Source organism: Lolium rigidum, chromosome 2 (assembly GCF_022539505.1).
Source record: "Lolium rigidum isolate FL_2022 chromosome 2, APGP_CSIRO_Lrig_0.1, whole genome shotgun sequence".
Classification (NCBI taxonomy): domain Eukaryota; kingdom Viridiplantae; phylum Streptophyta; class Magnoliopsida; order Poales; family Poaceae; genus Lolium; species Lolium rigidum.
In genome coordinates this window covers 178,876,337-178,903,426 of record NC_061509.1, presented here as the reverse complement: position 1 = coordinate 178,903,426, position 27,090 = coordinate 178,876,337, and the positions used below count along the sequence as shown (strand labels likewise).

Genomic DNA, 27,090 nt, shown 5'->3' with positions numbered 1-27,090 from the left:
AAGTGGGTTGCAACTGAGGTTTTTTATAGTTGAAAGTGAGTTGGAACTAAGAAAAAAGATACTCTTGTCCATTTTAGTTGCGTCGTGGTTTGTGCTGGTGTGTGAGTTGCAAGTGCGTTGCAACTGATTTTTCAGTTGCAAATTGGTTACCACCGAGAGAAATGTATTATTGAATTTGGATTTAAGTTGTGATTCGTGCTAGCATGCAAGTTGCAAATGGCCTCAAATAAAATTCTTCGATTGCAAGTGGATTGCAACTGATATTTTCAGTTACAAATGGATCGTAACTCAGAAAATATAACATAATTATTACTTTTGTGTCAGTGATATTTGCTAGCACGGGAGTTGCAAACGGAATGCAATTGTCGTTGGTTCACTAGAAATAACATGATCACACGTCCCAATTTACTTCTGACCACACGACCACACGTGAAGTTTTCTATGCTTTACTTCTGTCAAACAGGTAGGCCTTAAATAGTATGTGTATAGATTTAGTAGCAAGCCCAAAACACTGGCACGCAGGGCGCAACTAACAAGCTGACTTTCTCGTGGCCAAGCCCAAGTAAACTGCTCATACGAGTTCCGCTCAGAAAAAATAAAAGGCTTCGACGAAGAAAGAAAGGCTACATACGAGTAACACATGAAACGGAAACAAGTCACGCCTTGTTGATCAAGCGTCGACTGAGATTTAAATCTCAGTCGACTGAGATCTAGACGTCCCCTAAAATAAGATGGTTATGTGCGAATTATAAACCCCCATTGTTAGAACAGATCCTAGGCAAGGATTGTAATCCCACAATTTAACCGAAAAAAAGGAATTGCTAACTCTCGGGCGCAGTCTAAAATCCAATAACTAAGCTGTCTCTAGTTGCAAATGGATTGTTAGTGTGAAACAATATTCAACCCGATGAATTTGTTTCAAGATTTGCGTTGTATATAAGATGCACACGAGTTGCAACTAGGTTATAACCAAAGACTTCACTCATATGCTCCATCAGTTAGCGTGATATGCGTTTTCTTTCCTTTACTTATTTGTGAGGTTTGCTCTTCCACACAGGCAAGCACCTACCGGAGCAACGTTAAGTCACGCCGGGATCAGCATCACTGGTTTTACCTCGAACTAGCATGAGCTCCGACGAGGTATTTTTTATTTGGGAATTAGGCACCGTATGACACGTTATTAATTTATTCTTGTGAATTCCCAAAAAAATGTTTATTCTTGTGACACTACTGCTCTTACACAAGGCCTAATGAGGCAGTCGTCTTGCACTTGGGGACGAGGCGCAGCGGGACCAGCGGCGGCGTTGTCAGCCCCGGCGCCTCGCTCATGTCCAGGCACGTCCCGCCGGGGATCTCCCAGTCGAAGTGGCGCACGAGGCTGGCAAGCGCGATCTCCAGCACCGGCAGCGCGAAGCTGATGCCGGGGCAGAGCCGCCGGCCGGAGCCGAACGGGAGGAGCCGGTAGTCGTTCCCCCGCACGTCCACGCCCAGCGCGCTGCCGCCGCCCAGGAACCGCTCCGGCCAGAACTCCTCCGCCGTCTCTCCCCATGCCGTGGGGTCCCTCCCGATCGCCCACGCGTTGATGAATAGCGCCGTCTTGGCCGGGATGTCGTAGCCCTGGACGACCGCCGCTTCCGTCGACTCGTGCGGGACCAGGAGCGGTGCCGGCGGGTGGAGGCGGAGCACCTCTTTCACCACCGCTTTGAGATACTCCATCTTGTTTAGATCGTCTTCCGCCGCTCGGGTCACCTCGTGCTGCAACTTGGCCATTGCCCGTGGGTTCCGGACGAGCTCCGCCATGGCCCATTCCAACGTGACCGATGATGTCTCGGTTCCGGCGGCGATCATGTCCTGCATACGAATAGATGGCCGCAGAGCAGAGGAGCAAAAAGGAACAAGTTAAAAACTCGATCTGGACGAAACAAAAAGGAATACTACTGCGTTGTTTCATGACCGATCACCTTGACTATGCTTTTGATGTGATTGTCGGTGAGCTCAAGCCCGGCGGTGTCTTCTTCCCTCAACCGAAGCAAGACGTCCAGGAAGTCCTCCTCCTGATATGGACCGTCGTTTCCCTGCTTCTTCTCAAGGTGCTCGGCGATTATCTCGGATAGGAACTTGTCCCAGGCTTCGACTTGCCCGTCGAGGCTCTTCTCGAGCCCCGTCGCCCACCTCACCACCTTCGCCGCCGCGTCCGGAAGAACGTCCTCCGCCTGGAGCCCTGACATGAACACCGCCGAGTTCGCCATCAGCTGCTTGATCCTGTCGGCCGTGGCCCCCGCGGCACCAGTGGCTGCGCGGGTGACCACCGCGTTGCTGTAGCCGTAGAGGAGCTCCCTCAGCTCGACGGCGTGACCCGCCACCGCCGCGCGGCGGGCTCTCGCGACGAGGGCGGCCGCCTCAGCGGCGCGCACGGGTGCGAACGACTCGGCGCGGCGCGGGGAGAAGAGGTGGACAACAGCCATCTTCTTGCGGCGGCGCCAGGCGTCACCGTAGGGCGCGAAGGAGACGTTGCTGTTAGAGCCATAGTAGAGCTTGTCTATCGCGGCGTTGTGCAAGCGAGAGGCGAAGGCGAGGTCGTGGTTCTTGTACAGGTCCGCCGCCGCTGCCTCCGTGGATACCACCAGCGTCCGCCTGCGCCCGAGCTGCAAAAACATGAGACCGCCTCCTCCACCGTACCGGAGGTGCAGGGAGAGCAGGGAGCGGTGCGTCACGCGGCCCATTAGGTGGAGATGGCCGAGCAGCGGGAGCGACGGCGGCGAGGGTGGAAGCCTGCTGCTGCCGCTGCCTAGAACTTTCTTGGTGACATAGCACAAGGCGAGGAGCGCCGCGACGAGGACGACGTACGGAGACATCGTCCCTCCACTAGGAAACTGTGCTGTCCGATCAACTTTCAACTCGATGACTGTTGGGCTGATGAATTGAAATTATCCTGGCCTGAACATAAAGGCGTCGACCGTGTGGCGCACGAAGGTCTGAGAAGGAGAGCCACGGCATTGTTCATGTCTTGGATCACTCACTCACTAGTGTGATCTTGTCAAATAAGTCGCTTGTCAAATAAGTCGCCGGTGAACGAGAGCGGCGATAGTTCCGTTTCCGTGCACGGAATCTCCCCTGTATGTTTGTGTCGTCGGATTCATCAAGCTTCATCTTTGTGGTTCTTGCTGCCAAATTTCGTTCAGTTTCGTCGAGTTTCGAGATTGTTAAATAAACTGACGCACGTGTGGCGTCACGAATGTTCGTGGGGGAGACACGGCATTGTTCATGTCTTAGCATCACTCAATCCAAATTTTGTCACTAGCGGATAAGTCGCCGATGAACAAGAGCGGCGATTGTTCCGTGCACGGAACCTCCGTGTATGTTTGTGTGCCACTGGATTTATCATGTTGCATCTTTCTGGTTCGTGATGCCAAATTTTATTCAGATTCGTCGAGTTCTGAGAATCTTAAATGAAGTGGCACACCATGAAACTAAATTTTATTCAGTGATTTCATACAAAGGCATGATGAAGACATTTCTGGCTGGTGAACCTGACAAAATATTTGCGGAGTATCGGAGTGTCAAAGCTCGTGCTAGGTTGCTACTTTGTACCTGCTTAGTCTCATTCTGAACTTTGTTTAGATTAGACATGCAGAGAATCAGACCCTAAGTTAATTAGCAAATGGAAAAAAGTCTATTCCAAACCCTGAATACGTAGAGGTTCGGCGAAATAAACCCTGAACTTTAAATATCTTTCGTTTATATCTTGAACTTGGCAATCTTGATCTAAATTAAACCTTGAAACTGTTTGGTGCGTCGGGAAGCAACAATCCCGGCTGGAATTACACAGTTTCTCACTAACAGTGGTGACCCTGGCAGATCCATCCCCTACCACCTATCCCTCTCCGTACACGACGTTTCCGTCCTCGTTACCGCCATCGAAGCAGATCTCCCCGGTCCAGGTCGCCGTTCCTCGGAGCTCCAACTCGCCAACCTGCTCATGCTAGTCCAAGGATTCGAGGCGGTAAAGACGGAATCGACCAAATCGTCCGGGTCATCATCACCTCTCGCTGACCGCCGCCACTGCGGATTCCGTCAGCCCTCGAACTCCGCGACGCAATTGACCCCTCGAACTCCGCGACGCAATTGACCATCCGTGCATGACCCCCATAAGCAGATGTGCTTGTCGCGCAACTCCTTGCTCCCCTTAGCCCTCTCTGTCGTCGTGTTGCACGGCTCCGCGCTCTCACGGCCAGGGACGATGTGCAGACAAACGATGCGCGCGCAAGGCTGCACGAGCTCAGCCATGGGGTGCCCGCAGGAGCGTCAGTCCTCGCATAGCTTGCACGCTTGGGCACGGCGGTTGCACGCTCTGGTCAAAGAGATTGCAGGCGCGGTTGACTCGGGGAGAGATGGGTGGTGGAAGATGGCTATGACATGTGGGTCAGCTTTGTCACGGAGAGCACCTAATTATTTAGTATGAAATTTTATTTTATTTACATGAAAAAAAATTCAAGGTCTGATTTAAACCGGGATTCGCAAGGTTAGGGTACAAACAACAGAAATTTAGAGTTCGGGGTTCATGTCGCCGGCCCCCTACGAACTCAGGGTTTAATATAGACTTTTCCTTAGCAAATCGGTCGGACAGGATATCAAAGATAAACGGTTTAGTGAACATGAGGAAACGAGACTATATTTGGCACTAGGACCACTTTCTCAAAATAAAAAAGAAAGAACTCCCCCGTGCGGGCAGCTACAACGCTCTCCCTCCTCCTAAAAAGCCTGGGTGGCCCGACGGTGCCGGGTTTCCCTTCGATCGGCACAACAACTATAGCGGACTAGCGGACACGACTTCAGATTTGGTGAGGTCCCAGTGAAACCCTTCAACGACCTATGTTGATGCCAATGATGGTAGCGCTCGATCTTGGTTGGCGCTTCCCTCCTTGGAGGCATTGCTATGGTCCCTTCACCTCCTGTGTTAGTTTTTGGTTTGTTCTTCTGGTGGTCGACGTTGTCTATTTTTGGTCTTTGGGTGGGCAGTGCATGGCCGTGGGTCTGGCATGGATGTGGGAGCGGTGACTCCGTTTTATCTCCTCTATCATGTTGTGTTGAAGTGTTAGAGTGTCGGTTTGTTCAGTCGGGCGACTTGGTTGACGAATCGTGTGAGGCCATGGCCTTGGGGCAGATGTGGATGCCAGAGTGGCGGCCCTAGATTTTTTTTTCATATGGCTAGTTATGTATCTTCAAAATCAACTTTTAGCACAGGTGGAAGGATTTTAGATGACTATAGAAGTTATATTAAGGGCTCCATACAGACTTGAATAGGATAGTATGGTTCGCATCTCCTTCTAAAATTGTCAACTATCTAGTTTCATTGCCATCTCCTTCTCACTTGAATGTTAAATGGTTCGTTAACTATCTCAAATTTAGGAGGTGGACGTCGATGATGAGGAGAAAAATGTGCAGACCATGAAGTTGCTTAAAAGCGTAGTGAATAGCTAATTGTAAATACATATTTGATACATGGTTTGATATTTCAATTGCGATATGAGGAAAAAATCTACTTAACTATTTCTTTCTTGTATACTCTCATGTCATGTTGATGCTACTATTTTGCTATTGGAGAATGGAGTTTGAATGGATATGGAGGTTTCTATATTTTGAACTTGTCCTATATTGAGTTGGAACTTGTTCTTTTGAACTTGTGCTATTTGATTGAAAACATGAGATTTATATTATAATCGTTTCAATGTCGACTTGTTATGATTTGTGAACTTGTTATGATTGCCGGTTATGAACTATGAAACTATGATATATCCTTGTCATTGTACCGGTCTTTTTTTTTTTTTTTGCTATTTCAATGCTTATTGAGGCAAAATGGGTTCATCTATACTTCATTTTTTATGTTCTCCTTTCTTATTATTAATTGATGTTGAATTTCAATGCTTATTTTGGACTGAGTTTTCGGCTGGCTCCAGCTGAGTCCCAGTTTTCTGCTCGTCTGCATTATGGAGCTGGCTCGGCTCGAGTTGGATCGAGTTGGCTCGCGTCCACCGTGACTAGTATCCAGTTAGAGATCACATCACAATACGTCTAGCAAACAATCCGTGTCAATGCCAAACTCATTGACCGATGCAAAAAATCTCGACCCATGGACAACGAGTTATATAAACTCCCGTGAGACGCGACGTCTAAACCCCCTTCCCATCATCATACTACCGTGACGATCGTGGTAGGGCGAAACACGCCGCCATGGGGGCTCGAGCTCGAGACGACGACATCGACGACGGCTGCGACATGGGGAAGATCCTCTGCCACATCTTGCCGGGCATCGGCGGGGCCCTGACGGCGCTCGTAATCATGGTGCCCATCCTCTACCTAGGCTTCCTGCACTCCGAGGACGAGGCCAAGATCCCGGAGTACCGCATCGCCGTCGCCGGCTTCTCGGGCCTCGACCTCTCCCTGCCCACGCTCGACCCCACCTTCGGCCTCACCATCCGCATCACGGAGCCACGGAGGTACGACGCCGCGTGCTTCGAGCGCGGCACGGCGGCGTCCGTGTCCTACGCCGGCGTCGCGCTGGCGCGCGGCCCCGTGCCGGAGTTCTGCGCCAAGAGCGAGAACGTCACGGAGCAGGGGCCCGTGATGGCGTGGGGAAACGCGGTGGCCGTGCCGCAGTTCGCGCGGGACCGGCTCGCGGAGGAGCTCCGGCGCGGGGACGCGGCGGTAGACGTGGCGCTGGTGGCGCCGTCGAAGTATTGCGAGTACTGCAAGCAGAGAGTGGTCTTGTGCACGGCCGTCCTGAGCCGCAGCGGCGAGCCCTCGCCGCCGTGCAGGGTGATCTACCAGCTTCCGGACTTGCCAGAGGAGACCCCGGCCGGGCGGCCCCAACCGTGGAGGAAGCTTCTGAAGCCGGATGTCAGCGGCGCGGAAGGCAGCACCGGTGGCGTGGTTGCTAGCTAGGGTTTTGTGCTACGCATCTACTCCCTCCATTCTGATTTAGTCTACATTCTAGAAAAAATGAGACAAATTAGTAGTGCATTTATTAGTACTACTTAGATATTTGAACAACCAATCCAAGCTACATTGAAAATAACAACATCCAATAAAAAGAGTAAAACCACCTCGTTTTCAGTGTTGTTGTTGACTAAAAGCTAGAATGTAGAGTATTTCAGAACAAATTTTAGAGCTAGAATGTAGACTATTTCAGAACGGAGGGAGTATGTTTAACCGGTTAAGAGACCTCGGAATTAGTTTTCTAGTGGAGATGGAATTAGTCCTGTTATACAATAGGTCTATTACTGGATCTTGTTCTTTTTGTTACACGGAGTAGTTAATTTGTTAGGCTTTCTACAGTTCTACTGTAAGTTTCTACGTAATCTAGGCATGCAAATAAGCAGGTTGTACTGATACCTTATTACCTACAGTATGTATCTACAAGTACAAAATTAATTATCGATGAATGATGCCTTCTTGGCCAAAGAGCAATGGACTTTTCACAGCCTAATTTGGGTACTTCCTCCGGCCCGGCCGGGGGAGTTTTTAACAGCAGGGGTAAGTGTTCTTGCCACATGACACCGCACAGTTCCAAATTTTCGCTATTCTTCTCTTATAAAGACTTGGCTATATGTTAAAAGTCCTGGACTCTTTAACTCAGGAGAAAATACGGGAGTGGTGTTTTGGAACATGGGAGCATATGCTCCCTATATTTTGAAATGCATCTTACACATATTTTAAATTTTAAAAAAATGGAAACGAAAAATTCGCACGTACATCTTCACGTGCTACGCGCTCACAAAGTTGTTTCATAAAAAATGAACTTATCACGTGACGTGTGTAAAAAAGACAAAATACAGTGCTGAAAACGATGTTTTTCACAGGATAAGTTTTCTCTTTTTTACATAGGCCACAAAAAATATTAATTTTTCGTGAAACTTGACGCATACACATATATTATGGAGATGTACATGTAGAATTTTTTGTCAAAAATTTTCCACACTTCGAAATACGTTTTGTTGGTAGAGGGAGCATACGAACCCGGGAGCCGAATTGAATTTCCGAGAAAATACGATCTACTCTGCGCTTGGCTGAATTTGGAGCTTGGGGCCGAAACCTCGATGCTTTGCCATTGGGTACTCAATCAATAAATACATTTCTATTTCAAGGAGCCTACCTCTCTATTTCAATAAATAAGATTTATATCTTTTTTCATTTAAACTACATAAAGTTTGACTTAAGTTTTTAGAAAAAAGTATTGATATGTACAATCCAAAATCAACACCCTTAGATGCATCATGAAACATATTTTCATATGCTATCTATGTAATATCATGGTACTTGATAGTTTTTCTAAAAGTTTGATCGAACTTTACTCGACTTCTAAAAAAACTTTACTCATTGGAATGGAGGGAGTATCAGTTATCAAAGATTCATAAACCATAGAACGAGTGCTTGTCCAAGAGTCTGACCAATCTTGCTCAAATCATCAGGGCAGAAAAGAAAAGCATCAGAGCAAAATCAAATCAGCGGAGCACCTGATAACTTGCAATGCGCCTTCACGCCATGAAGCGGAACATGAGCGACCAGCAAACAACTGAACAGAAACAGCAATCTGGATCCATGGAATTGCATTGCACCCCCAAAATCAAAATTTTCCAAGGTTCCATGATACATGCCACTCTGACCAGACCCGCTTATCTACATTACCAAATACCAATTGAAAAAGAGTTCATCAGTAAAGAAACTTGGTGACGAACTGAGCTACCTACCTACCTAGACCCATCTTCCCCCTTGAAGCCATTATACCATTTCTCCAGCACCCCTCCTACTTCACTTCCCAACCCTTATTCCTTCACACCACAGGAGTATACCCCCCACAATGTATGTACCACCGAAGCCCACCCCCTCCTCACTTTCTCCAGTATACCACCCAGAACACATATATACCTCCAAGCCCGCCCCACCATCCACGGTATACCGCCACCATGACTCAAACGAAGGAAAACAAAAGATGGATACTAAACCACCACATTTTGACCTACTAAGCAATGAGACCAATGTTATTTCTTCACCATCATCCATGCGCTTCCTTCACAAGATAACAGTGAGCTGCCTTCTACCTTGGCTGAGGCTTCTGCATGAATGACCTCGTTGGTACGATGATCTGAGGCCTTGGGACCTGAGGTGAGGGCAACTGGTTCTGCGAGCGCTGCAGCATCTGAACCATCGATGGTGTTTGATAGGAGTAAACAAGTGAACTGCTGTCTGTGGAGTCGCCGCGTGCCGTGGCTCTCTGCCAAGAATGCGAGCTCAGTCCAGAGAGCAGGTATGCCCTCCCAGAAGACTCGTAGCGTTGCCGGCTAGCCATCCTCTCTTGCATCTCCCTCAGCTCTGCATCAAGGGCCATGCATAAACGGTCCCCATTCTGGCTTGAAAAGGACGCTGACAGTATCCTTCGGCAATCCTCAAGAATAGCCACTGCGTCAGAAAGAACACCTCTCTCAGCAGCAGCCCTTGCAGCCTCAATAGAATCGGCGGCACGGACTCGGTTCCTCTCACGATCAACCTCCATGCAAACAGGTTCCGATGTGGGTGATTTTGGCCTCAGGATCTTCACCTCGTAGCCTTGGATCTTGACACCTTCATTTGTCACTGGATCTCTGTAGGAAAAGACAACCTTCAAAAGTGTGGTCTGTTGTTCACGGGATTGTGGGAAGCTCACAGAGAGCAAGAAATCCCTCTCCTCATCAGCATAGAGATGTCCAACATCAATTGAACCATTTCGCCCATCTCCAGCCACCTTACTCAAGTAACTACCAGATTTGATGGAGTGAATTTTAACACCAGTATGCACACACTCCACCGTTAAGCGCATATCCTGAACGACAACGCTGAGAAGCCCACCAATGCACTGAGCAAATGCATCCTGAATCACACCTTCATCCTCAATAAAGGAAAATGTACCACCAGAGACCTCAGCGATTGTGTGCAAAGCATCTGAATCATGGTCTGCTCCAAAACCGAATCCATGGACAGGCGCTATGCCAACAGTGTGATTTAGAATGGAAGATGGAACAAGTGACCCATAATCAGGCCGTGTTCCCCTAACATTCGAGGAAATATTATAGGTGTCTTGACCATCTGACAACAGAATAATACTGCACACTGGGTTCTTATAACTGCGGTCCTCAATAACCTTAGCAGCTTTCTTCAGGGCATCAGCAATATTTGTGCCACCACCAGCACCAAGTGAGTTAACAGCCTGCAAGGCCTGCTGTCGGCCAGAATGGGACATCCGCCGGAGATGGAACAGCCTTCTGGCAGTAGAAGAGAAAGCAATGACTGAAAGTCGATCAGATGGACCAAGGTGTTGAATAACAAAGCCCATTGCTCGCTTTAATAATGCCAATTTGGTTCCTGCCATACTGCCGCTAACGTCAAGCACCGTAACAAGATCAACAGGAGCACGAGATAAAGGATACCCAACTGAGGATGCATTAACCAGTCTGCTTGTGACCTGCTCTTGGTTAGCGCATGGGGCCTTCAGATGGATCAGAACAGCAAAATCATCTTGAGATGATGACTGTGGAACCCCCGAGAACTCTGGATATGTCTTCATTTCCACTGTTCTACTAGATCTAACATCACACCTATCAGCAGCCTCCATCAGCTGCAATGGTTCGTCATCGTTGAACTCTAATGGCTCAGAAGTACGCAAGGCGGGTGCTTCTCTCTGGTGGTTTGGAACCTGTCGGAGAAGAGCCATGTAGCCATCTTGTTGGGGTAATTGAGCTCGGTTCAAATTCAACCCACTTCTTCCACGAGGACCGATAGAAGATACTGAGCGATTAAATGGTATCTCCTTCCACTTTGCTCGGCAAACTGGGCATACATAATTTCCATGTTTTACACTGGAGGAGATGCAGTGAAAATGGAACATGTGAGAGCATTCAGCAGTGAAGAGAGCTTGGCCGTGACCTGGCTTCATGGAATCAAAACATATTGCACATGTTTTCTGTTGAAAAAGAAACAGAAGATGTATTTGTTTAACCATATGCTGTAAGAATGTATCCCGTAGCAACAGACAAATAAAGTAACACAGAGACATTTAAAAAATTATGGAGACATAATCTAAGAAACATTTATCACATGAAAGTTTTGTAGCATAAGCACAAACAAAGCACCCAGTTGAGAAAAGACTGATCTCAATATTGCAAAATGAGCTTATCCATTTTTATATCTCATCCATGTTTGGCAATATTGCAAAGTTGAAATGGCATTTGACAAGCCAATTTGGCACCCCAATGCAACTTATGAAGTATCGTTCAAAAGCCTTTGTCAGATTTATCAATTCCAGCGCACATGAATATGTAATAATTTTTTACGCGCAATATGCTGATGATTAAACATTTCAAATATTATGAGATGTTTATCCTAAAACTTCAAGATAAGGCAGCCTACAAGGTACTCCTGGTTGAGCACATGATCTAATTCATTCAACTTAATATTATAATGGCTTCTTATATGCATATTCGAATGGTGGTACTGTTAACAAGAACCTACCTTCATTAACTAGCCTACTGTTCTGGTGAATGAATGATCTCGACAAGAACCACCAAATGTTTTGAAATAAACTTATTTCAAAAAGTTGACCATATGACAAACTAATGCTCATCTCGTGCATGTAGATCTGCAGCTATGTCCCACCTTCAGCCTTGCAGTTGACGCATTTATTCAAGGCAACACTGCATGGTTGTATATACCCCAACCACCTCTCTATGGTTAGGTGGTCTCAACAGCGTCTAGTTTCACTATATTTCACCAAAGCACTATATTTCACCGTACCAGCATTGAACCGTATATATGTTCACTCTTCCTATTGATGAGGAATGGACAAAGAACTTCCAAAGGATGGTACTAATCAATTGTTTTTTTTACTAAATTAATATAGAGAATGGAATACCACCTCGCATGAAAATATAAATACACAGCAATACGGGATATTGCCAATACGTGACAAAGGCTAACAAGTTGAGGTTTATTTTAGGATTTTGACTAAACCATTATCAAATTCAACTATCATTCAGTGTTCAATGGATGTACTTCCTCCGTTCCGGACCTGTTGTCACAACCGGCAACTTGGACTAAGTTGAATCAGTGTGTTAGCTGGCGACAACCTTTTCAGAACAGAGGGAGTAACAATTTATCAGCACTTAGGTAAAGATGTAAACTGTTACTGTTTTTGAGCAAAGCATAAATTGGAAAATGAAGACATGTGTGTACCAATACCTACCACGAATGTCAGAGTCAACACAGAATTGCGCATAACCATCCATATATTGGTAAGTTAGCTAGTTGTTTTTATCAAAGAGTGTCCGACCACAAAAAGCCAATGGAATCAGCACCCTTTCCGTGATGGTTTCGCAGATGGTACAGTTTGCCAACTCTTAAACAAGATGTTAAAAACACATTTACTCAGGCATCATTTCCTGACACTATGTCACAATTAGAGGCATTACCTTTAAAATAGTGTGTCACAATGAACAATGAACCTAGTGTTTATTTTCTCAAATGTTTAGTCTTTACTTCTGAGGCTGACCAGGCAAGCAAAATGAGAACATTCAAGCTCACATTAGGCAGATAAATGTCAACCCTATTGAGGAGATCCTTGTGAAGTTGATGGTCAATTCGGTGTATTTCCATACACAATAGCTCACCAAGTCAGACACACTACTATTGAATAACAAAGGTGTGAACCCATCGATAAAGGCATCAACGAATCGTCAATCGCCACAGAAAAAATAGCGATTATGCAGGAAAATTAAGATCTTGGACCATTCAAAGAAATCACGAGCTTGCCATGACAACTAGTAATACTCCTGGTAACAAATATAAAAGTGCCAATAAAGTCTATTGCAAGGCTGGCCATTCAGCATCCTGGTGATCGATAAGCTCTCAAGTTGGAAGATTCGACTTTAGCAAATTAAGAAACGTGATAGTAATAAGATGATACACGTGACCATGTGGATATCGTTGACCAGGGAGGCCAACTTTCCTTTTCGGAGAGGAACAAGTAGAGGCAGTAGATATGGTGAAGCTTACGTTAAGCTGTGTGCACCCACAGAAAAAGGAGCAATTGGAATTGACCATACCAAAGAGGATACCAGGACACAACTAGCAATGGTCGCGGAAACATGGATATGTGTATGGTAAACAAATTGGGAGGTTTTGCACTACGGTAGAAACGTATATGTGCTACAGAACAGCACCAAAATATTACGAAAAATACAGGTGGTACAGAAGATGGCCAACAGAACCGCATCATTTTGTCAATGACATGTGCAATTTCTTTTGGGATATTCTCGTGGAATAATGTCAAAAAGGAATAGTTCGGGGAAATCATCAAAACTTTTCTGTGAAAATCTGCGGATCCGTGATTCCTCGGAGACACGAAACAGCACTAGATTATTTCAACTCCAGAAAAGAATAACAAATGGCAAATCCAAGTTCGTACAGGTGGAACTCAAGACAAAACATGGTAGTAGTAGGATAAAAAAAATCAGATGCATACAAACGAAACTGTGTTAGACGCAAAGCAAGATAATCCAAACCGAAACGCCCATCACTCCCAACCAAAAATCGCCGACAGGAAGAACCGAATCTGGACCTAAATCTTTCACCGGCGAAGCCACATTCGCTCCAATCAGCACCTGACCCCAACCAAATGGTAGGGGGAAACCTCCCATGTCACCGCGGCATTTCACATCTACTAGTCCTAGCTCCGCCGCGCGCACAGCAAGGACAAATCTTAACTCGGAATGGCAGTAGGGACTTGGCCGGGGGAAGGGGGAGAAAAGGCCTCACCTTGGAGGACTTGGCCCCTGACTTGGACCTGCGGAGCAGCGCGCCGGCCTCCGCCTGCGCGGGCGTGTTGGGCGCGGAGGCGTGCGCCGCCGCCAGCGCCGCCGAGTCCTGAGAGAACGCATCGGACGGGCGCCGCTCGCTGGCGCAGTCCTCCCGGTCGCCCATCACGACGGGGAGGTGCGCGCACAGGCCGATGCCCAGCGCTTTCTTGGCCTTCCTCCACATCCCCTCCATGGGCGCGCGCCGGCGCTCGGCAGATTCACCTCCTCGGCGCTCCAACACGATACGCGCGCGGTGTCTCTGACCTGACCTGACCTGACCTAGTAGGACGAGAGGGAGAGTGCGGGGAATGGGAGGTGGTTTTGAAGGGTGGAGGGAGCCGCCATTGGAGAGCGGGCGGTGGTGTGTGTGCGCTTTTGGTTTGACCTCTGCGCCGAGAGAGACAGGGCGACAGATAGACAGCCAGCCAAGCGCACACAAGGAAACTGATAATGGCGGACGGCGGCGTTTTGACTATGGTGCGAGAAACGAAAAATGCGCGACGCGGCTGGCTGGTGGGCGCCAACTCTGGCTATGAATTCAATCCAAAACGTAAAAACGGCAATTTGGTTCATGTCCATTCTCTCAGCGGACAACAATACGACTATCCCACCCAAAACTCAGAGGTGAAATGTCCAACTTCAACGCCCGTGCACGTGTTGTATGCACACGAGTCAAACAAGCTACTGTTATGTATGGGTGTTTATTATCTAGGCCATTTCAAGGTTATACTATTCCTTACTTATACCTGTTCTTCATCGAGATTACACGACTAAATCGTAAGCTCCGTTTGACAATACGGTGGATGGATCATGGTATATTTCGTTTATCTAATCAGTACATAGATTATTATAAAGTAAACAAAAATATAGTGGCTTCGACGCTAGAAAGTTGTGTAGAAACAGTGAGTTGACCAAGCGTTTATATGGAATCTTGAAATTGATTTGTACGCAATCACATGGTTAATACTACCTTGGTAATAATGTGCATTCATAACCTTAAAATCATGGATCAACCATATCGGACATGGGGCTACTAAAACGAAAGGACAGAGCCTTCGAAATAAAGAAATTGGATCCTAAAATTTACACAAAAGATAAGAGACCCTAATGCCAATATCAAGAGACAACGATTCTAGTGCTGTAAAGCATTTTGATTTACTGCCATACTACAAAAGGGGTGGTGCCTCCATAAAGTTGTGAAATGTATTGAAAATATTTGAGTGAGTTGAGAATACAATCACAGAAATTTTAAATCCAATTATTTTACACACACGCGTAGGGAAGATAAAAGGATAAATGCAACAACATATAGTGTGTCGATTTAGAAAATTGGTGAATTGTAGACATATATTTTGTAAACCCACCTGTTTTTCTTCTGAAAATATAAATATCATAAAAATACTACTACGGTGTATTGATAGCATGATAAGAAAAAATAATAATGTGGGGTTAAGAGCATCTCTAACAGAGCACGTAAACGTGCAAACTGTAAAACGCGAGTTCAGGCCACTGAACTCGTGTTTACAGGTCGAAAAAGTGTCGGCGCAGATCAGAATCCGTATAGTCAAACCGTAAAAAAAGCATATTCCAAAAGATACCACTAGACCCACCTTTTTTTTTCTTTTTTCCTCACTTCTTTTTCTTCGTCCCAAATTTCTCACGCGCTCTGCTCCGCCCTGGCCGTGCCGCCCCGCCCAGGCCCCGGCATCCTCCCTGCGCCAGCCCCGCCGCTCCCCCGCCCCGCGCCGCCCTGCCGCGCCGCTCACCCGCACTGCCCCTCCCCCGCCCGCCTCGTGCGTCGCCCGCCCCTCCCCGCCTCGCGCCGCCCCGGCCCCGTGTCGGCCTCGCGCCGCCCTGGCCGCGCCGCCACGCCCTGCGCCGGCCGGCGCGCCCGCCCCATCCTCGCCCTGCCCCTGCCCCGCCCCAGCCTGCCCTGGCGAGCTAAACCCCGCCCGCCTCGTCACGGACGCCTCCAGTGCCGCCCCGGCCCTGCCTGGTGAACTCGTGGCCGGCTGGCTGTCCGCTCTCCCTTCCCCGAGCTCGCAACGCAAGGTTCTGCCGAGATTTGGTTGTCCTTCGGCCGGATTGTGCCAATTTTGGTCGTATTCCGGGAGTCCTCCGGCGGAACTACACTGTTTCGAGCTGAAGTTTCAGCCCGCCAAAACGCCACTGAGAATACAGGTTGCCTTCGGTTCGACTTTCCAGCCCCTACAAATAGGGGCGGAGTTTGGTTTTCGGGCTCGGCCTGGAAAAAAAAATTCAGTTTCGTCCCGTTTACAGTAACTGATCTGCGCCGATTTTCGAACCGAACCTGTAAACTAGCGGTTATTTTTCGGTTTTGCCCATTTTACGGGCTCTGCTAGAGATGCTCTAACCACACATGTGACTACAACCTAGATATTTAATTCGCCTATTCCGAGATTCGTGAATGAACATAGGTTCTAGTGTACTCAAAGTTTTATGTTAGCAAAAAAATGTAAAGGTTGTGTAGATGCTAAAACTAATCGGTTATACGCTTGTAAGTTTTCGTAAAATAATAGTATGAGAATTTGCTAAGTTTCATGGTAGTGAGAAAATGATAGTTTAAATTTCATGGTAATGAGAAAATGAAAAAAAAAATCTGAAGCCACCACAGAACACCTACACCTGACAATGAGTGGAAAACATGCCAATGGGGCCTTGTGCCCTCAAAACTCGAAAATCCCTCATCAACTAGGAGCCGGGAACATCGCATACCCCGAGACATCCTCTAAGCGAACGGAAGCGCGCATCCGATCTAGCAGACTCTTAGAGAGTACCTCACGCACACGCGACAGAAACCGTTACCTCCATCGAACCGCCGAACAATCTTCATGATAAATATATGCACAATCTTCGTCGCCCTTGTTGTTGACGCCGCCTTGACGCCAGACAATGCCACCCCGTGCGTGCTACCATTGTCACACGCCCATCACCAATACCCCGCTACACCACGCTGCCGAGATCCGTTGCCACCGATGTTGTACATGAAACACTGTTCGACCAGCAACCACTCTAGGCATCACGAGTTTTAAGACGATGCCCCTGGCTAGAGGGTTTTGTCAACATATAAGGTTTGGTCAAAGTCAAACTTTGACAATTTTGACTAGTCATATGTAAAGATATATTATTATCTAGAAAATCAAAATAATTTCACTAGTACTGCAATGCAATATATTGTCCTATGATTGACATTTGATTCTGTATATTTTGATATTTTATCATAAATAGTTGGTCAAATATTACAAAGCTTAGTTTTAAACAAACCCTATACTATGTGAAGTAAGGCTGGTGCCATTGGAGGCTGGAGGCGGGGCGGTATCGGCGGCGACGGGGCGGGAGAGGGGCGGGAGGCGGGCGGGACGAGAGTGAGGGGCGCCGGCGGGGCGCCGGCGGTAGCGCCCGCTCCCGCCGGCTGGCGCCGCGTTGGCGGCGGGAGTGAGGCGGGAGCGGGGCGGGAGGCGGGGCGACGCGATGGCGGCGTGGGGCGAGAGCGACGCGGGCGGGAGTGGGGCGGGAGCGGGCGAGAGGCGGGCGGGATGCGGGCGGGAGTGGGGCGTTAGCGGGCGGGAGTGGGGCGGGAGTGGGGCGGCAGTGGCAACGGCTAGTTGACGTGGCGCGACGCGATTGGTTGCATTATTTTGAATGTCTAAACAAAATCGAGTGAAATAACTTAATGTGGAAAAGAAATGGTGATGTGGAGGAGAGAGAAGTGAGAGTGGGGACTATAGCCCATGCATTGGCAAGGTGGGGTGAGAGTGGGGTGAGAGTGGGGTGAGAGTGAGAGAAAAGCTGACGTGGCGGGGCGGGAGTGGGGCGGTGCATTGGCACCAGCCTAACATGGAAGAGAGGGAGTATTTTGAGTGAGTAGGAAACAAGGCTCGATTCATATTTTTATCACCCACCGTACGTTGGAACATGGTCAACCATGATGGTGCGTTCGAGACTATTATCTGAGCCACTTGAACAGGTTCAAAGATTGGAGTAGATACGCAGTTTGAAGGTTCAGGGACCTGCTTGATCACTTGGGGGCTAGTTTAGGGACACTTGTGGCGAATTTTGGGTAGAGACAAATGGGCTGTAACGTAGCATAGGGTGACAGGAATCCAACGCAGCATCCAAGGTGGCAGTAGATTTCATTTTAGGGAGTAGCTGCCGGACGGCGCTCCATTCAACGAGCCTACCTTTTTTTTTAATTTATTCAACGAGCCTACCTGTTCTAGGGGACAAGCTAGTGTACGACTTTTACGAGTATTCTCCGTTCAAATTCACCAACTTTCATTTGGAAAATGAGATAATTCCAGTGTACAAGAATGAAGTGTATTTTCAGGAGTCAAACTTTACCGCGAGTTCTGAATACCCTTCGCTCTACTCCCTCCGAGCAGCTTGTCATCTGTGCGACCAAATCCGCATCCGTGCATCCGTGCGACCAAATCCGCATCCACCTCGACGACCACTGACAAGCTACGAGAACTATTCCTCGGATCTGAGAAGATTACACGGTCCATGCGTTAGCTGTACATCTACCATTATGCTTGACGCTGCGTTAATAGCCATTAAGCGTATGAAGAAGTGTAGTTGAGTACAAAGATGAAAAACGGGGTCGTTTGGGTATCATATTCAGTTTGTAAGGGCATCTATAACGGTCCGACCCAAAATAGACACATACACATTTTTTTGTTTGGGTCGGGGTTGGCTCGGTGGCCCGGCATATTTTTTATTTTTCTAATAAATTTTAATTAATATAGACATATTACATATGTTATATTATTTACATAGTTGAAAATATTGAAAAATCGAGAAAACCTTAACTTAAACTAGAGGTTTATGATGGCCCTCGCCTTCTTCGATGCGAAGGAAGAACACCCAATAATGCAAACCAGAGGATTTTAATGATCCTCGCCTTCGTCGTTGTAAATGAAGAACATCTACAAACCTACACTAGATGCTTCTGCTCATAACTTCTGTAATCGTGGTAGTGCCTATAGCAGGATGTCTCGTCGAACACCTTCACCATAAGCTTAACGTCGCTTTGGGAGAAGAAGTTTAGCAAGCAGCCGACCTCCAGGTTGTGAGCGCGGGTGAACTTCTCACAACCAATGTAGAGGAACATCTGACCTTGCCCGTTGAACATGACCTCTAATGGTCACATGCAAAAGATGAAGCTGGCTTCCTGTAGGTGCACCCCGGCCGGCTCATGGCCTACGAGAAATTGCGTGAACTTCTCCGGGAGCCTCTTCGGGCCGAAAGGGTCCTCTTTGATGAGGACGACGAACTCGAAGAACTTGCGTGGAAGCAGTCCATCTCCTCCTCCTCGGGCGATAGCGAGCGTTCAAGCGGTGGGGATCCTGCACTGCGGCCCCTGCCCTGGCGGTCATAATCACAACCTCTAGTACTTGCCATGGATCACTTGGGGGATAAGGTGGAGAGCGATGCTAGGGTTTGCGTGAGGAGGAGCCGGTGCCTGAGCACCCTGTTTTATATCCGAGGCAGGCGTGGGACGGTGGTGTGCGTTAAGGCCTGCATACATGGCTAGGCCATTTAATTTGCTTGGCCACATGGATGCGACGGGTGCGCGGCAGGCGAGATATCATCGTTAACACGACGCAGAGAAGGCGGAGCGGCCGTGATCGCTGCCAAGCGGGTCCGAGATAGAAGGGTGCGGACATGCGCTGACCTCACCGCGTTCGTGAAGACGCATTTCAAGCCTAAATTTGGATCGAAAATACGTCTCGCCAAACCGTTCGATCAATTTACGTCAGCCCGTTAGACCGGAGGTACACCTATCTTTTGATTTACGTGGGGCTACCGCTGAAGATGCCATAACGCTCTTCAAGATCCCGGCAAGAGAAGGCGGGCCTGGTTGGCGAGTCCGCCACTCCGGCAGCCATTTCCGGCGATGTACAAGTCAGCGGGAGGAGGGGATCCGCCGCGCGCAGACAGCGCAGGAGCGCACGGTCGCGGGCACGTGGGCGCGATCCCACCCCGAGATTCCCATGACCCCATTGCTGCACGAGGCGAGGCATCGTGAATGAATTCCTGATCCCTGTACGGATGGCTAAAACCCCACACCGGAATGGGTGGCGACCCATCATCCATGACCTGTTTTTAACCTTTCGACCATCACCGTATCCACGCAAACAAGGGTTACTTTGCAGGTTTAGGCTGGTGCCAACGCGGGAGAGAGCGGGGGCGGTACCGCCCGGCGCGGGGCGGGAGAGAGGCGGGAGGCGGGCGAGACGAGGGAGGGGCGCCGGCGGGGGCGCCCGGCGCTATCGCCCGCTCCCGCCCGGCTGCCGCCCGCGTTGGCGGCGAGAGCGAGGCGGGAGGGAGGCGGGAGCGGGGCGGCAGCGATGGAGGGGTGGGCGAGAGGCGGGGCGGGAGGTAGAAGACAAAGGGGGTTTTGCAGAAAACCCCCTGCACTTAGGAAATTATTGGGAAATTTTGGCATTTTAGGTGTTTTGAGCCAAATTTTGGCATTTTAGGGTGTTTTGAGCCAAATTTTGAGGGGCTTTTTGCACAACAATTTAAATAGAGCTGGCACTATTTTATGATGTAACCGGTAACAATTTTAGTTCAATAAAATAATTTCCTTGCATTATTATTAATGTTGTAATCTGAAAAAGAAAAGCTAATGTCGAGGAGAGAGAAAAGCTGATGTGGAGGAGAGAGAAGTGAGAGCTCTCACTATAGCCCATGCGGACACAGATCAGGTGACATGCACCTTTTGCATGTCACCTTGTGACATGCAGCCTAAATTCAAATTTAAATATTGCGAAAAAATTTGAAAAAAATCATGCATGTTCACGGCACATATTAAGATAACCCCTAAAAATTTCAGATCAAAATTCGAAACATACATCGAGAATCAAAAAAGAGAAACTCAGATGTGAATAGTGTACAGAGAAACTCAGATTTGAATTCGGTCACTATTCATGACAGATTTCTTTTTTTTTTGTTTCTCGATGTATGTTTCGAATTTTCATCTGAAATTTTTAGGGGTTATCTTAATATGTGCTGTGAACATGCATGATTTTTTTCAAATTTTTTCGCAATGTTTAAATTTGAATTTATGCCGCATGTCACACGGTGACATGCAAAAGGTGCATGTCACCTGATCTCTATCCAGCCCATGCATTGGCAAGGTGGGGTGAGAGTGAGGTAAAAGCTGACGTGGCGAGGCTAGAGCGGGGCGGTGCATTGGCACCTAGGCCATATCGCGATCCTGCGACGTGATCGCCAAAGGGATCTGACCTGCTTAGCAGTAGATATTTTGTGGCAAAGCGAGGCGTGCGTGTGTGCAATTTGTGCCATGATATGATAGCGCCTGCGACTGCGAGAATCATGGCTTAACCGTCTAGCTTATGCGCGATTTATTTGTTGGTCACTGTCGTCAAGAACAAAACTAACAGCTTGTTTGCCTGAGTGGTGGTATGGTGTATGCAGCATTTGTTTGTTGCTTGCCCAGATTGTTCTGATATATTTTGATGGTGTCGCTGGTAAATATGTGTCCCGATTGAAAACTTGAAATGGCTACAAAGATACAGTACACAGTGGATCACAGTTAAACGCTCAAATATTTAATAGCCAGGGTAACCTAACAGCCAGCGTAATAGCTGACCCATTGTATGGTTCTGGCTCTATGATGGTTATAAGTGACATGGCATGATTTTAGAGCCAGCAGCCAGCTCTTCTATTGTTCTTGCTCTTAGTCGGTAGCTAGCCTAGCTAGGTTTTATGCCCTTTTCAATGCCCGGGCTCGAGGCAGTAGTGCTCACTTTCTGCCACAAAAGTAGCATGGGCTTTTACGGCAAAGGGATGAGTGAGATGATCGTGTTAAGTTTACGCACGTACGTCGTGGCTGTCAAAAGCCGCATCATGCTGCATGCTGCGCGCAGGGGGAAGTTTACCCCCCATCCTCCTCCTCCAATCCTCCATGTGTTTGCTTTCTGTGTGTGGGTCTGCTAACGTTGACGTGACACTAGCTACAAAAGAAAAGAGATAAAGCGAATGTCTTACACTCGTGCATGTTTGCTAGCTGTTCCTACTTGACCTTGTTAGTTAGTTGGTAAACTTTCAGAACATGCGTTGCTGTATTCTTTGACCTTGTAGGCACAATGACAAAAACGCAAAACATGCGCCGAAACACACTGATTATATCTGAAACCTCAAGGTCTCCTGTTAGTTGTTGCGCCTTGCGCGTACGGTTAGCATCGCGTCAATAAATGACTAACAAAGGTGTCTAGGATAGCTAGTCTTGGAAAAAAGGGAAAAGCTAGACAGCCGAGCATTGTTGTTTAGTTGTTGTTATCCACCAAACAAGGATGGCAATGGGCACGGTATGGGCAGAATAGAGCAATACCATAGCCATACCCGTATAGTCGATGGGTACAAACTTCTACCCATACCCGTCCATGGGTATAAAAGTTTACCCATACCCATACCCGGCGGGTACCCGTACCTATTGGGTACCCGTACCCATTGGGTACCCGTACGGTACCAAGTGGATAGGTTAAATTGTACACAAACCACTCGGAATTTTACATTTATCAATAACAAATTCGATTAAAAAATAAATTATCTCAACTCGATAACAAGTGGTTTAGTACATAACAGTTAAAAAATATGAAAATTCCATTCTTATATAGTAACTCATAAGTAAACAAAAGTAGACGTGTCACGTAAGAAATTGACAATAAACGAGCAGGGTATGAGTATACCCGCGGGTACAAAGCTATACTCGTGTCCTACCCATGATTTAACGGGTAGGGTATGGGTACTACCCATGGGCATGAAAGTGTACTCATACGCTGCCCATGCGGGTACGCTACCCGCAGGTACCCGTACCCGTGGGTAAAATTGTCATCCTTACCCCCAAACGACGTCCGGCAAAAGCGTCGGATTGGTCGTTTGGGGGACGTCCAGACCAAATTTGCGTTTGGAGGAGGTCCCTTTGCTAGCCACGTCCCCCAAACGCGACCTCCAAACAAAAAGTAAGTGTAAAAATCATGTCCGGCGTCACTGGTAGAGCCTCTATACACAGGAGATGAGCTAGGGACGCCGGGCAATATTTGGGGCACGTCCGGACTGAAGCAGCCTTTGGGGCACGCGACTGGGACATTTTTTTGACCGACATCCCCCAAATTTCTTTGGGGGACGCGGCTGGAGATGCTCTAAGTGTTGTGAAGTGTACAAGTAGATTGCCTAGCCCTTTCCATAAGTTCGGACTTTTGGTTCAAGTGGCTAATGCATGAAGCTTAACATGGTACCAGAGCCCCAGATCTCGAGTTCAAATCCTGGCTTTCACATGGTTTTCGCAATTAAGCCTAAAAATTGCTGTTACCCCCCTCTTACATGGTTTTCGCAATTAAGCCTAAAAATTGTTGTTGCCCCCCTCTTTAGCCACCGCTGTTTCGTGTGCTCTTCTTCTTTCACGTGTTGACTTCTCTTCTCCCGTCACACGCGAGTGGGGGTGTTGTGAAGTGTACAAGTAGATTGCCTAGCCCTTTCCATAAGTTCGGACTTTTGGTTCAAGTGGCTAGTGCATGAAGCTTAACATGAACTGATGGAAAGGGCTAAGGAATCTACTTTATACACTTCACAACACCCCCACTCGCGTGTGACGGGAGAAGAGAAAGTCAACACGTGAAAGAAGAAGAGCACACAGAAACAGGGCATCAACGGTGGCTAAAGAGGGGGGCAACAGCAATTTTTAGGCTTAATTGCGAAAACCATGTAAGAGGGGGCAACAACAATTTTTAGGCTTAATTGCGAAAACCATGTGAAAGCCAGGATTTGAACTCGAGACCTGGGGCTCTGATACCATGTTAAGCTTCATGCACTAGCCACTTGAACCAAAAGTCCGAACTGATAGAAAGGGCTAGGCAATCTACTTTATACACTTCACAACACTAAGAATGTCAAAGTAGTTCGTCACTGCTAGCTAAGCTCGAAAAGGATGAATGGCTAACTACACATGCTCCTTTTGGGGGCATGCATGTCGACTGGTCAATGGATTCCTCTTTATATATCAAATCAAATCCCTCCTTTCTGTAAGATTCAAAGAACAATTGCACGTCTGCACCTCAACAGAGTTTTTCTTTTTGACTGTAACATATATTCATCCAAGTCTCAAGTAAAGAGTCGGACTACAAGTCGAAAAGAGAAATGAGAAAGCTCTAGCGACACCACCAAATCAAAAACAAACAAAAAACTAAGCACCCAACAACAAAGAAGCCGACCGAGAAGAGCATGAATGGGTGTTGATGGATTAATCAAAATGATCTCGTATTCGAGGCAACATAGAGAAATGAAACCTCCTTGCCTAGCGATCGATCTACACCTTGAAGAACTAGGAACGTCACAACCATCGTCGAAGGGCATCTCACTGCCGAGGTCACATCGCGACACATCGAAAACCAACGACACCAGCGAAGGGCTAAGTTTCCTTGAGACAATCACTGCACTTCCTCTTGGCCTTGAACTAGGAAGGTCGTAGCTTCCGTCGAAGGGCATCCCACTGCCGAGGTTACATCGTGACACGAGAGCCGCCAAAATCACCGAAGGGCAAAGTTCCACCTAGACGACCAATGCAGTTCCTCTTGCATTTGCCATCACCGAATGAGCGAGCCTGGGCACAACACGAGACAACAAGATCCTCCAAGCAAGGCCAGCCAATGCTGCATGAATGCGACATGAATTAGCTTACCACAGAGCCGCAAAGCATTGCACGGAGAAAGAGCTCGTTGAGCACTCCACACTAGAGGCACCAATGCAGACACGAGAGAGGAACCACCACCATCCACACTCCAGCCATTCAACCACTTATCTCCATCTAGGATCAATGCGCTGGCCAAGGAATCCAAAAATCCGAACCGATATAAAGAGGATTTGCAATATATTTATATTGAACAATTTAATCAACGCTAACTAGCCAGCACCCGAGGTTTTGCTCGCCCTCGGGTCGCTCCCCCGCGGGCGACTCCAGGGCGCCCAACCCTAACCCTCCTCCACCCCCTTTCCTCCGCCCTCCCCCGTCGTCGCCGCCGGCGGAAGCCGTCGGGCAAAGCCCGGACGGTGCCGGCGGCGGTGGCCCTCCTCTACCCGGTGTTTCCTCTCCAGACGGGGCTAGCGGCGGTACTCCCAGGCCGGCGGGGTTCCGGCGGCGGCGCGTCCCCCTAGGCGGCACAGCGGCGGGTGGCGACGAGACGGTGGCGTGGCTCCTTGGCCACGGGACGGCGCGGCGGCTCGGGGCAACGCCTGCCTGGCCCAGATCTGGGCCCTTTGGGCTCCATCTGGGTCCGGGCGGGCCGGCTCCCTGCCCAGCGGTGGTCCTCGTGACGGATGGAGGGGCGACCTGAGTGGGGGATGGCTCTGCCGGTGGCGCGTACACTGCAGCATGGCGACCGGATCTTCACGAGCCCGCTCGGGCTCGGCTGGGCCAGGTGGGCCCGGTGTGATCTGGTCGACGCGTCCGGTCGGCGTCCGCAGGTGGCGGTGGAGGCGGTTCCCTCCGGCGTGGCTGTTGTCGTGCTGTCCCTCGCTCCCGGGTGGCTCGTCTTGTTCGGGATGACCCCAGTTCGTTGGTCATGGTGAGATGGCGGTGGTGCCTGCAAGGCCGTGGTGGCGTAAGGTGGTGGGCGGCGAGTATGGTGGAGCATGATGGAGCGCACAAGGCGGGACTACGAAGGTCGGGAGAAATCTCTGTCGGTCTCGCCGACACCGACGCGGTGACGCCCGCGGGCGCCACCCTTCCTTCTTGAAGGGCGTTGGGTGAAGCCCGATCTCCCTATCCTTGCGCGTACCGGGGGAAACCCTAGGATCACTCCGGGCAGCAGCGGCGTCATCGTCGCATCCCTTCTTGAAGGTGTTGCTTGGTACGCGGGGCTTCCAAGTGCTAGGAATGTGGTGGATATTCTCCGGCGGGCGCAGCGGCTGCGAGGCATTTCCGTTTTCGTCGATCCGACCTTCTCGGCATTAGTTTCTCTTGTCTTTCTTTTGTGTTTTCTTTTGGACGTGCTTGTGCTGTTTGCCCCAGCCATGGATCCTGTTGTATCGGTCGTGTGCTATATTAATATAGCGGGACGAAAGCCTATTTCGAGGAACTAGCCAGCACCGAACGAACAGCTCCGAGCCTATACCTCCATATGGATATAAGCACACAGAACGGCAGCTCCGAGCAAGGTTGTTTAGTTTTCTTTGGGATATCATATTTTCGAAGTAGTTTATCAGCACTAGTTGAGATCAGAAAGCAGGATCGCTTAACTAGACATGCTCCTTTTGCGGCCATGCATGTCTTGTCAACTGGTCAATGGATCCCTCTTTCTATATCAAACCCCTCCCTTCAGTAAGATTCAAAACGCAAGTCCTCAACGGAGTTACTGAAGGCTGTGAAGTCATTTTCACCTACGCACTACAACGCGCAGAGCACAACACGTCAACACGTACATCAGTCGATTGATCAAGTACTCCCTGCACGTACGTACGTAGCCCTGCAGAAACGGAGTACGCCACAGCACTACGTGTCGATCTGCCTCCGGAAGGCAAAGCAACTCGACGACCTCACTCGGCCCCCAGCACCCTGCCGAGCTAGATGATGCTGCCCGTCGCCGCAGGCAAAATAAAAGAAGAGCAAGCCGTCGAAGAGCGGGGGCGGGGGAGCAATTGCCATGCCAGATGCCACTGAAAAGCGCCATGCGTTTGCGGGCGAAAAAGCTCGCTTGCTTGTTGACTTTATATCCTCCAAAGGGGGAAATAGCTCACATGCAACATCTTTCAATGCAACAAGCTCGACGTTTTTCATCGAAATAGCCTGCATGCGACATCTAGACGCGAGTTAATAGCCCAATGACACAAACACGATAAAACGGTAATAATCGAGCCCATCTTGTTTAGGTTAAGACATGTGGGTCCCAATTAGTTGAGACATGTGTGCCTCGTGTTCGTTCCAGCGCGCGAGTTTTTGACCGAAGCCACCAATTCACTGAGCCCAGTTTCTCTCCTACGGCGGCGGCTGTGCTTTCCCCTTCTCCTTCTCCGGCGACGGCGAACCGATTTCAGCGGCGATGGAGTTTGCATTTTACGGCGAACGAGGTGAGTGGCATTCTGAACCCTAATCCCGCCCCCGTACCTGTCGATTTAGATCCGACTACCCCATTTGAATCATAGATTGAGCCCCAGATCGGGTGGA

The 27,090-nt window shown here is 48.6% G+C and overlaps 2 protein-coding genes across 2 annotated transcripts; both read right to left on the bottom strand.

Annotated features, from left to right (window-relative positions):
- Positions 1-1,110: 1,110 nt before the first annotated feature.
- Positions 1,111-2,902, bottom strand: LOC124687762 (cytochrome P450 71A1-like). The gene is made up of 2 exons (XM_047221510.1): positions 1,962-2,902; positions 1,111-1,851 (listed from the first exon to the last, which is right to left on the bottom strand). Exons 1-2 carry the CDS (start codon positions 2,853-2,855, stop codon positions 1,237-1,239), a joined length of 1,509 nt encoding a protein of 502 aa, XP_047077466.1. The 5' UTR covers positions 2,856-2,902; the 3' UTR covers positions 1,111-1,236.
- A 6,101-nt stretch (positions 2,903-9,003) lies between these two features.
- LOC124687760 (E3 ubiquitin-protein ligase WAV3-like) lies at positions 9,004-14,076 on the bottom strand. The gene is made up of 2 exons (XM_047221509.1): positions 13,843-14,076; positions 9,004-10,993 (listed from the first exon to the last, which is right to left on the bottom strand). Exons 1-2 carry the CDS (start codon positions 14,074-14,076, stop codon positions 9,095-9,097), a joined length of 2,133 nt encoding a protein of 710 aa, XP_047077465.1. The 3' UTR covers positions 9,004-9,094.
- Positions 14,077-27,090: the final 13,014 nt, after the last annotated feature.

Coding starts and splice junctions, on each gene's coding strand:
- LOC124687760 (XM_047221509.1), bottom strand. CDS start 14,076: ATGGAGGGGATGTGGAGGAAGGCCAAGAAAGCGCTGGGCATCGGCCTG. Junction 10,994..13,842: donor CAGGGGCCAAGTCCTCCAAG/GTGAGGCCTTTT, acceptor CTTTTTCAACAG/AAAACATGTGCAATATGTTT.
- LOC124687762 (XM_047221510.1), bottom strand. CDS start 2,855: ATGTCTCCGTACGTCGTCCTCGTCGCGGCGCTCCTCGCCTTGTGCTAT. Junction 1,852..1,961: donor ACATCAAAAGCATAGTCAAG/GTGATCGGTCAT, acceptor ATTCGTATGCAG/GACATGATCGCCGCCGGAAC.